The sequence below is a fragment of the Geospiza fortis genome, unplaced genomic scaffold (genome assembly GCF_000277835.1).
Source record: "Geospiza fortis unplaced genomic scaffold, GeoFor_1.0 scaffold325, whole genome shotgun sequence".
Taxonomy (NCBI): domain Eukaryota; kingdom Metazoa; phylum Chordata; class Aves; order Passeriformes; family Thraupidae; genus Geospiza; species Geospiza fortis.
This window is the reverse complement of record NW_005054427.1, coordinates 995,735-1,007,754: the sequence shown is the minus strand read 5'-3', so window position 1 is coordinate 1,007,754 and position 12,020 is coordinate 995,735. Positions and strand designations below refer to the sequence as shown.

Here is a 12,020-nt window from a genome sequence, read left to right as displayed (position 1 = left end):
AACCCTGTTGGGTTCGGCCCTGGCGGGGCGGGTGCTCACTGCTGCCGCCTCCTGGGCGGCGGTGGCGCTGCAGGGCTGGGCGCCGCCGCAGGGCCTTGACTCCTGAGAGCGTGGCGCTGGGAAAACCTGATTCGAAAAAGGATCCCGGAGGTTATCTTATTGCTTACAAGTATGAATCCAGTCTTGGTAATAACTTCTGTGCTTTTTATCTTTGTATTCTCAGGAAGCGAGATGTGTGTGATTCTGCCTCTCCATGTCTTTGGCTACTGAGGATTGAAAATGGTAATTTTAACCAAGTTTCAAAGCAGAATAAAGGTTTTATGGTGATTCTATTCCTATATATATTCTAAAATTCGAAGGGAGGGTCAAAGAGAAAGACTGATATTCCCCATGTTGTTGGGCAGGAGTCCTCTGGAGCTGGATAATCTCCCTTACAAAGACAGGCAAAGAAATTTGGAACTGTTCAGCTTGAATAAGTTGTGTAGAGAACCCACAGCCACCTTCCATTATCTGAAGGGAGGCTGCAGGGAAGCTAAATAGGACATTAGGAACTGTAGTGGTGAGGCAAGGGCAAAGGGTTCAAACTGAAAGAGGGGAACTTTGGGTTGTATATTAGGAAGAAGTTCTTTCCTGTGAGGGTGGTGAGACACTGGAACAGCCTGCCCAGGGAGGTTCTGAGTGCCCCATCCCTGGCAGTGTTCTAGGCCAGGCTGCACAAGTCCTTGAGCAATCTGGTCTAGTGGGCAATGTCCCTGCTTGTGGCAGGGAGGGTTGGGACTAGATGATCTGTGAGGTCCATTCCACCTCCTTAACATTGTATGATTCTGTGATTCCATCTGGTTGGCGCGTGCATATGGACCAGCAGGGTGAGTGCACATGAGATTAACCACAGAGTACCGTGGGTCATAAGGGACACTGGTGGAGTTGGGGTGATGTTATGAAGAGTTACAGCAACAAAGGATACCCCTTTGAAGGCACTGGATACAGTTGTTCCATCAGTGGAACAGCCCTAGGTGCTCAGTGTACTTTTAAATTATACTGTCTTTTTCCCTAAGATGTATGTTTCAGTATACTGCTCTACAATTGTGAATGTGCTGTTTATGGCAAAGATGTCTTTCAAAAGACATTTGGGTGGAGGATCTTGAGAAGGGTGACAGAGATAGGTGAAACAAGTCTTTCTTGAAACTCAGAAAGTTCCTGTTTCCTTAGAATCCCTTGATGTACATGGAATAATTTTTGGCATTTACAGGAAGATGTATATATTGCATGAGATCATTCCCAAATAAAAATCTTTAGTCTTTATCAGATGATTTTTGAAAAAAATATTTTAAGTGAATACAGCATATTTTGGGCCAACCTGACCTAAACAATGAGCAAAAGTATGCCAGATTGTAAAGATCTTGCTACATGCATAAGTGGTAGAACAGGTCTCAAAAATCAAATCTTAAACAATTCAACCTTCACCAAGAAGGGTATTCCAAGAAAATGTTTTTCAGTTAATGCTATAATAAATTGCTGTCATTGTTAATGTTATTAAAGTGAAGACAATGGTAATACTCATTAAAAATCTGTAACTCCTTTCATGCACCTTTGGGAATTAGAAAATTCTTTGTGTTTGAGACTTGGTGGCACATACCACCAGGTCCCAAGAACACTTTAGGATCATGCAGTTAGTCTACTTTCTAAGTTACAGGAATGTACAGTATGTTATATATTATGGAGGTGCAAAATACTCTTTATTATTATTATATTAATCATAAACTCAGTAAACATAAATAATAAATTAACAAAGAGAAATCTAGATCTTTTATATTAACAATCACAATTTACTCTAATGACTTTTGGAAATTTTGATTACAGTGTCTTTAAAATTTGTTCAAGAATACTTTTACTCTGTGTAATAATAAAGGGCAGACTCATGTCAGATGCTGTTTGTGAGAGGTTTCTGTTAGTTTTTTAACTGTTAGCCTTGCATATGGTTGCAGGATTGTGACATAGTAGTTCTCCATGCATTTTTAACTTCCAGTAGAAATTACATTTCTAAGCAATACCGTGAGCTATAGTTTCATGATTTTACTAGTGATGAGTTGTACAGGTATTACTGGACACACTCTATAAAGACACATTACTTGCTCAAGTGTAATCTGCGCAGCATCATTTATGGTAATCTTGCAAAATAAAGCCCACAAGGCTACTGCATCAAAAGAAACTTGTAAATCTTTGAGAGCAATAAATTTTAAAAAAATTGTAAATGGAGTAAATATGATGTTACCAGATATTTGATTGTAGTTTGGGGTTTTTTTTTAAGTAAACAAGTATATAAGTAAATGTACTATTCTTTAAAATCAGAGCATAACTAATCAAGCTTCTGCAGAGGTGAAGCAGAATGAGCCTTACTTAACTGACTTTAATTTTTTTAGTGTCATGTCTCTGAAGTGAGAGTTGGATTCTTAGACTTCTGACTCTTGAAGCCAAATTGTAGTGCTGTCCTTCCTCCCGATTAATAGATTCATTGGACATGTTTTTTTTGTAAATCTTGATTAACTGTGTGTCAGCATTGAAGTATTCCAGATAGGACTTTAATAAGATATCAACTAAATTTACATAAATGAGTGTCCAAGTAGAAGAGGTCAAGAGACATACCACCAGCTAGTATTTTTTTTCTATGCTGTACATTAGAAGTTCTCATTTATCATCAACTGACCACTTTCATAAGAAGCTCTCTTCCCATAAGATAAGAGAAAAATACAGCTTTAATTTCATGCCAGGGGCAAAACCTGGAGGTTTTTGTGAACGGATGTGACAGGCATTATTGATAAGTCAGGGAATCCTCTGTGGCGCATTAAAAAGTAAATGCTCATAAAATATACAGGAATAATTGACTCATAAAATATGCAGGACTAATTGCAGGAATAATTCCACAAATCATTGTCTCATGGATTTGAATGTCAGTTCGCTGTCTTCAGTCTAAATGCCCACATAGCTAATTGTTGCTGTGGTATGAGTTTGTCTGAGTGAATGACCAAAAGTCTTTGCTCTAGATGTTTCTGAGGAAACTTATCTCTTGTTTGCAAAGAATGAATTGCCTGATTTAATGCCTGTGAATAGCATGAAACCTTGTCAATGGACTCCAGGGACAAGTATCTGTGGGAGTGTGTTAAGATAATGCACAACAAAAATGTGTAAATGTTGATATGGATGTCATGAAGTTATTTTTATTCTTCTGAGGAATACATTTTTCTTTTTCTGTCAGATGTACTTAGTGCCATAAATACATCTTTATTCTGAAGATTTTATTTTGTGGCTATTTCTGAGTGTGAGTAGTCAGAGAGAGGAGAGGGGGGAAAAGTATGAGCCCCTTTTATGCCAGAGAAGTGCATTCTTTCATTTGCAGGCTTGCTTTTACTGCGGACACTGTGAATATAAGATGTTTTTACTTACACTTATTAAGCTGTCATTAGAATTCATATAAAGGTAAATATGTGTAACATAAACTGAATAGAAAGTACTTTTTTGGGATTCTTGTGTGGTCATTTTATTTTTGGTGGGATATTGACGATCATTGCATAAATTGTCATGTCATGCTTGAGGAGCTTAAGGTGAATAATAGATTATCTTTGAGGAAAGCCTTGAAAAACAGTGTTTCCTAATAGGCTAAAGTATATAAGATTTGTGTGTTTCATCTCTTTTTGTCGTATGTTTCCTCAGTGACTTGGAAGAAATTGTTTTCTGTTTGTTCCTTTGTTTCCTTATGCTAATGCAGAAATGCTTTAACTCTGTAGAACAGTGGGATTTCAATGAGTATGTGTTTCATTACTAAATAAATGTTAGAGATTCTTAGAAAAATTGTTAGTATAAGAATTAGAATCCAACTTTATTAGTAGCTCTGGATATCAATAACACAGTATTTTACCTTCTGTTCAAATACTTGAGATAAAGAATTCAGAACATATGTCTTCTTTTTGTATACCTGTGTAAGCCAGGGGGAAAGCTTGAATATAGCAGTTGCATGACTATTATAGAAGCATTGTTGGAATTATAAAGCCCCTTATGTTCATTCATTATTTAATTGAAGGAAGAAAGGCGAGTAGTCATTCTTCTCTAAATGTAAACAGGTTGTGTCCCTGTTGCTTTCCCTCCCAATCCCCATGGCTTAGCTGGAGGAAGATTATGTTCTGGCAGGAGCACTTTTAGGTTTTCCCCTTGCCTCCTTGTAATTTTATTTCATACAGGTGGAAGTAAGTGCTATTCCTTGATACACTAATACAAAGGAATACATGTTTTCTTCTACATTTCAGGTCGTAAGTGATTCCTCTGATGAGAGAATTAATGTTCTAACTTGCTATGTACAGTTTAATGTATGTGCTTCTGTTCATGCTTGGACGTGGGGGAATTACTTCATCATATATCTGTTAATTGCAAAACTTAAATTTCTAAAAAAGGAAGTGCCAAGGATTGGTGTATATGCAACATCCCCATCACTGATAGCTCATAGTATGTAACTGACACAAAATGCTGCTAATTCCATGGTGAAACTTTGAATTAATCTTTGCCTATTTTTTCTCCCCAGAGGAAATGAATTTTAAGGAAGTAGGTTTCTCTGTATTCCACTCGAGCAGTATACTAATAGAAGTTGATAGAGGAGGAGGTTCTGTGATGAGGGAAATTTAGGTGATTGGTTTGGTTCGGTTCATGTTCAGACCAGAACAGAATGGACTATTTTTCTGGGACAAAAATCATCTAGTCAAACTGCCTGACCAATTCACACCTGAACAAATGTTAACTTTGGTGTTAAATGCGTTGTCCAAATGCCTCTTTTTAAGGCACTTGACAGACATGGAGCAAAAGTCACACCTGTAGGAGACCTCTTCCAGTGTTTGACCACTCTCCTGATAAAGAAAGATTTCCTAGTGTCCAGTCTGAACATCCTGTGATAAAGCTTGAACCATTTGCACATATCCTGTTACTGGATTCCAGAAAATCCTGGGAACAGACCAGCACTCCCTCTCAAGGTCCCCTTTGGACCATTCCAGGACCTTCTTCCCACCCTTCTCAGAGTGTGGGGCCCAGCACTGCACACAGGACTCAGGGCACCAGGGCTGAATCCAGCAGGATGATCCCAATCCCAGCTGGTGATGCTGTGTCTGCTGCACTCTGAGGTGGGGTTTGCCCTCCTGGCTGCCCGGGCACACACTGCTGGCTCACCCTGAGCTGCTGCCCACCTGCACCCCCAGATCGTTTTTTTTTCTGAAGTGTTACTCTGTAGAGAAGAAGTTGAAGAAAATCTTTCAGATGTCTGAAATGACAGTATAAAATCTCTAATACTGGTTTTAAGCTATGGGAGGCAGTGGTAACCACATGTAAAACTTTGAAGTGAAAAAGTAGAATTTATATTTGGTAAAAAATCTGCTCATTTGCTAGAATTGGGTAATGAAAACTGTATAGTCAGATATTCCAGATAACTGTTAGGTAACCCACAAGATAGGGAGCGATACATTAACTGGCAGATTCGATATAGGAGAATGGGTACAAACAACAGATTTAATCTAACAAGAATTTACCATTATTGCTAAAAGGCTTATTTTTTCTAATGTAGTTGCTTGGTAAGCTCTTACGTGGCTGAGCTTCTCACTGTCATTAAAGCTTAATGTGAAATTTAGGCTTAATTGAGACTAACAAAAATTTTGCCATTGACATAAACATAACCAGCATTTCGTTCCTTTTCTTGTAAGCTGCATAGTAAGATCTAACTTATGTGGCATTTAGACTGCTGTTATCAGAGACCCAATACACAATTGATATGTGATGTTACTGTGACTGTTAGTGAAGGTAAAGTGGTGTTAGCAATAATTGGACTTTCTGCAAAGTGGTGTAAAAATATTTTTATGTTGCCAGGTACCTGAGACAGTTCTGCCTTCTATAGTTTGAAGGCTCGATCAGACCTAGTGTCTCTTTCCAGGGTTGCTTTTATTCTTTGCTTAGTTGTTTTAGCTGCAATTTCCTGTGTGTCATCTTTATTTCCATTGTTGTCACAGAAGTGAGCTGAAAATTAGCTGGGCTGAATGAAAAGGCCCTGTCCAACAAGCTAAATCCAAGGATATTTGAACATTAATTTTCATTAGCGATATCCCCCCAAAAACTTTATTCTTCAAGCACTAGGAGAGATTGCTACATTCCGGTGACTGGGTGTTACCAAATAGTCTTGTAAAGTGTACTATTTAGATTGCAAGACAAAATACATAAACCTTACTGAGGAAATACATTGAAAGTAGATGTGCTTCACACCCCCTTCCCTCCCTCCATTTCTAGAAACCTGTGACGGTGTGTTCTTGTTTGTGCTTCTGTTCACCATGCAGCACATTTTTAGGATGTAAATTTTAGCTTCTGCTGTATTTTTGTTAGCTCTGTGGTAGGTCATTGATAAGAGGAAAGTATCCACATATGGAAGAGCAAGCAAGGAATTTAGGGGTGAGCTGGCAGCCCCCTGTTTCTTTCAAGTCTGGGTTTTGTTCTGGAAGGTCATGTTGATCTGCTTAACATCAGTATCCACTGGTCAAATCTGTGATTTGCCTAATTGTCTTGAAACAAATTTAGATTTTGCACATCTGTCTGATTCCCTGTGTTCTGGTATGGATTGCTTTATGTAGGTCTTGCTGGATTTTGTTCTGGCCTCTGCTGACATTGAAATTCTTTTAAAGTAGGACGTTGTATGTTTTGGTGCTTTGCTGAATTGCAGTCTTCTGCCAGAGATGTAAAGGTACCTTATATTATTGCCTGTTTTCTCCTCTTAAATCTAATTTAAAAAATTACTAGTGGTGTTGGAGTATTAGTTACTTCTTTGGTTTGTTCCTTGCGGGAGTGTCTTACAGTGGATTGTGATCAGATTTTTTATTCAGATTTTTTATTATTTATATTTATTATGTTCCTAAAAATCCATTATGTGGGTTGGTACTTGCATAGTTTGTATTTGAAAGTATAGTTGATTGCCTTCTTGCCCTGTTAAGATTCATTATGGAAAAGTAACAAATAACATATGTAAAATTCAGTGATATCACTCCTGCTTTCACTGTACCTGTGGGCAGAAGATAAGAGTTAGATGGATGTGCTGAGATATTGTTTCTGCTTTTCCCATTAAAGAACGTTTTATTCTTTGTTTTCAAGCCTCTTGAAATGGGGTAAGTTAGAGGGAAGATTTGCTGCCACAAGATGAGCTATTGGAGCCAGAAAGTTTTAAAATTAATTTTTTTGTGAGGCAAATAAATGATATTTATAATATCATTATTATTAAATATTTATAATATTTATAAATATTATATTAAATTTATAATAATCAGGTTAAATATAATTATGATATTTAATAATAATAATGATATTATAAACATCATTATTATTAAATATAATAATTATATTTAACCTGATTAATGGAAATCACAGAACATGGTGAGTTGGAAGGGACCCACAAGGATCATTGAGTCCAGCTCCTGGCCCTGCACAGGACTCCCCAAGAGTCACACCACGCACTGGGAGCATTGTCCAAAGGCGCTTGAGCTCTGTCAGGCTGGTGCTGTGACCACTTCCCTGGGGATTCTGTTCAGTGCCCAGCCACTCTCTGGTACAGGAAAGCTTTATCATGATCATACAGTCCTTTTGTGGGGAGAGGGAGATGTAATGTTTTCAGAGTATCTGAGAAAGGGAGATCTTGCATTGATCCCAGCAAAGGATGCTTCCTCAGGGCATCAAGTCTTTTCTAGACCTGCAGAGCAACAGAATGCAACTGGAAATATAATTCTGCAGTTTGCAATACTCAGATGATACCTGTGCAAGAGGTTTAATATATATGCTGGCCTCAAAATTAGCCCTGCTAGGGGCCACAATTGCTTAAACATGAAAATGGAGCTCTTTTTCCTGTGAGACCTGATAATGTAATTCAGAATGCAACTCCGTTAAATTATCAATTATCAGAGTAAATAGAAGAAACAAATATACAGCAGTAAAAGAGAAGAGTTAATTATTTTCTCCAGGAGGATTTTTAGTCTAAACATTGAATAATAATAATGTTAGCCACCTGCTTGACAGCTGTTTAGTTTGCCAGATTTCACAGGTTGCTTAGCCAATTCCTTTGTTTTGGCAAAATTGTGTTCTTTGATTTTATTTCCAGGGGAAGATATAGTAGCATGCAATTTGTTTTAATTTGGAAAGTGCGCATGCAGACAGGCAGTTTTCTATAATAGTTGTTTTTTCTCGCTCTAAAGTATCTGTGGATGTAGGCACAAAGACATTTGGGCAGATTTGTTTTTATGTGAAAAGTTACTAAATAAAAAATGGACACTAATCAACACTGCTTGTAAGCACACCAGTCCAAAATGAAGATGGAAGTTATTCTCTCAATTATTCTTGACTGCTGGACTGCCAGTGTGTGTAGATTAGACTTAATACCAACCTATAAAACAGCCTGTGAAGCTAATTTCTCGACAAGGTGTACTGGAAAATAAGACAATAGGAATAAATAGTTTTTATAGTAATAGTTTTTAATTTTCATAGTTAAAACTAATAATAGTTTTTAATTTTCACATAGTCTTTACTACTCTTGGGCCTTTTTGAACTTCCTAAAAAGATGCTTTTTTTCCTAATAAACTGTTTTTAAAATTTATTTTGGGGAGGCTGGTAACAGACTGTCTTTACAGTAGGAAATAAGTTATGTTTGCTCTTACCTTCTATCTAAGTATATATTGAATTTTCTTCTGTTCTTGGCAAGCAGAATGGGACTTGTCAAGGTGAAGATGAAAAATATACTTGAGAACAAGGTAAAGAAATACATATTTTATGTAGAAAATTAATAAATGAGAAAGTAGTAACAATGTTCAGGAAAATTGCTACAATTTTTTCCCCTTTGCATAACTTCAGAATATCCATTAGATAGTAAATTTGTGACATGATTATAATAATCTTTGACACGCTGAAAAGTGAATACTCTTTTGTTACATTACTGTATCAATGGTGCTGTATCACAATCAAGGGTGATTAAGGAGTCACATGATGGTATCTTTTGATTATATAATATACTGAAGTGCTCCTAATTGGTAATATGAGTCTCCTAATATCTATTAGAGTAATAAATATGCACAAAAGGACTGTCCTATTGCTTTTGTAAGTATTAAAACTCCTTAAAAATAGTTTGGAATTTGGAGTGTATATTTATTTTTTTTTTTACTTTAATGGTGACCTTTTGTGGTTTGGGCCCTTGGGCCTGACATCATACGAGTATTTTTAACTATTTTCTTATTTTATGTTTTTCCTCATAAGTTAAGGTTGCTGGTGGGTAGGATATAAGAGAGGAGGAGGAAGAGGAGAAGGAGGAGTGGAAAGTAAAACATTCATTTGGAGTATGGAGCTACTTATCATTCATTCAAGGCAAAGTGAGAGCTTTATACCTTGAATACAAGTTTTAGTCATGTTTATTTGGAACGCTGTGACATAAGGAAGTATTGTACCTTAACAGTACCTCAAAGACCCTTCTACTTAAAAGGCTTAATTTAAATTTAGCAGCTGAATTTACAAGATTAAATAGAAATAAATTAATGAAAGTTTAGTTGTAATTTTTGTGAACCTACTAAAGCAAGATCTGGGGACTTTGCCTCAAGATCTGGTAACAAAAGTTAGTGACTAAAGTGGTATGTTTCAGGCACTATCCAGAGAGCTCATTTGACAGAATAAAATTGCTTGTTAGAAAAGCTGCCATTAACTTCTGAAAGGTATAATGAGTACCCTCATACCAGAGCTCCCCAAGGTTCCATGTGCTTGAATGTATGAGGCCAAGAGGGTTTGCCTGGGGGGTCTCAGAGAAGAGGACTAAACACTTCTTCCTAGAAGTAAAAGATACTATAAGGTGATTCACAATAAATCTGACTTCTGAATTTGCCATGTTGTGGAGAACCCAGTCAAAATGAGAATCAGTTTTTGATTTTTAACAGCTAAAATGAGTTCTTACTAACTGAAAAGAATGGAAATTAATCTGAAAGAGACCATAGGAATATACTTGTCAGTATTGTAAGTCAAATTGTTGATCAAGTATTTATTGTCTGTGATTCCTATAGCTCTTCTAATATGTCCTGTATGATACTGGAACCTGAACATTTAAGTTACTTTTGATTACCTAACAGTTTTCTGTTTCTCTAATAAACCATATTCTATATCCTATGATGGTTTTTGAGATTAAATCTGTGTCTCTGGTATGTTTGCTTTTTAATCAGGTTATTTATACATTCACAGTATTTATATATACACAGTAGCTGTACTGTGTGTTTTCCAGTAATGTTGGGGTGAAAACAATAGTAAGCTATATTAATCAAATTGCTCTTTTCAGGACTAGATGCTATAGTTGAAGTAACCAATCAATAAAATAACTATTTAATTGGAAACTTCCAGTGAAAACAAACAAGTACAGCTTAAAAATCATGCTATTGAAAACAGAGCACTATTGGAAATAGTGTGGAATATGTGGTGTTGAGATGCTGAAAATCTTAATGTATATTAAATTAACCACATTCTTGACCAAGGATAAATTGAAGCACATACTAAATGCTAACAAGGGCCAGTGGCCTATATATGAATAGTGCAGCAATTCCTAGAAATGCCACTTTATTGTGTTCTTCTGTTGATCTCAGCATAATTTTATAAAAAATGTGAATTGGTGGTATTCCAAAACAGAAAGCAGCAATACCTTTAGCATTTTTGGTAATTACAATTTTTGAAAATCTACATTCAACCCTGAGATGAGTTCAGTGGATTGGTACTAACAATGCCAAGGTCGTGGGTTCCATTCCCACACAGACCATTCCCTTAAAAGTTGGACGTAGTGATCCTTATGTGTCCCTTCCAATTCAGAGGATTCTGTGGCTGTGTAATAGTTGCTGTAAGGGATTCTGCTACCATTGAATCTACAAGAGTAGTTCTTGTACAAAGCTTTACAGAAGAGCACAACCCTTCCTCCTCCTCCCCCTTGCCCCAAAATGTGCAAAGATCTTTACATGTCACTCTAAATGGTTCACTGAAGATTACATCTTCCCATAGTCATAGGGATCATTTATTCCTTATTGCTGATATATTAGGATTTTTAGCAGTTTCAGAAAATTAATTGCACAGAAAACCACATATATTTATCCTTTAATCCACTTTGGAAATGCATATAGAACTGACTCCTATTAAACTGCAGCTAAAATTTCTGAACTCTGCTTTAGAAACAGTGGGGTGTTTCATTTTCACGAGAAAATTATGCAAAAGGATGAAGGCAGGACTGATCTTTCTGAGCATAGGTTTTGAACCCTAGATTGTATAGCTGGAGTTTTTTTGGTCCAGGTCCTTCGTTTGTGCTTCCATGCAACAAGGTGAGGGTTTTGAATAGCACTGACCATAGAGCTGCTTTGTCTTGTGTGTGATTATTGCAAGTCTGGTGATGGAAGAATACTTTTCTCATCTCCAAACTATTCAGATATTTTAAGGGAGTTAGCTATCAGAAACAGTAAAAAATTCATACTTGCAGTTATCAGCATAAAGAGGAGAGACACTTCTAAAATTTCTTTCACTTACGGTTTGTGCTGTTGTTTTGGGTTTTTTTTAAATAGTTGCAGTACCTAAAAAAAAAAGAATGTGCAATCCAGTTTATTTAGCTGTATTAACCAGGGAGACAAAACACCTTTCTTATTGGAGAGCTGGGATCTCAGACTTCTGGAAAAAGAAGAGTGATGGCTGTGCTATTCTGCATACTAAAGTAGTAGAAACAGGTACTCAGTATATTAGATTATCCTGCTTGATTTACTTTACTTGGATTCTCAGTTAATACTTAACTCATGATTGGCCCTAAAATGCTGGAGTTTTTATGCTTCCTCTTTTTTTGATTTTTTTTTCCTTTTTATCTTCTTTCCTAGAAGCTTTAGGAGCCATTTTATTAGGGGATTGATTTTTTAGTTATTTGGTAGGATTGATCGTGTCTGGGAACATCAAGTAGGCTCATTAATTTAACC

The 12,020-nt window shown here is 36.6% G+C and overlaps 1 protein-coding gene across 1 annotated transcript in view; it reads left to right on the top strand.

Moving 5' to 3' along the window:
• The first annotated feature begins 224 nt into the window (after positions 1 to 224).
• The window catches only part of FANCC (FA complementation group C), a 73,761-nt gene continuing 61,965 nt past the window's right edge, over positions 225 to 12,020 (top strand). The window contains exon 1 of the mRNA XM_031061843.1: positions 225 to 282. Within this exon, the coding sequence (XP_030917703.1) occupies positions 280 to 282 (3 nt within the window). The 5' untranslated portion in view covers positions 225 to 279. The remainder of the gene's footprint in view (positions 283 to 12,020) is intronic.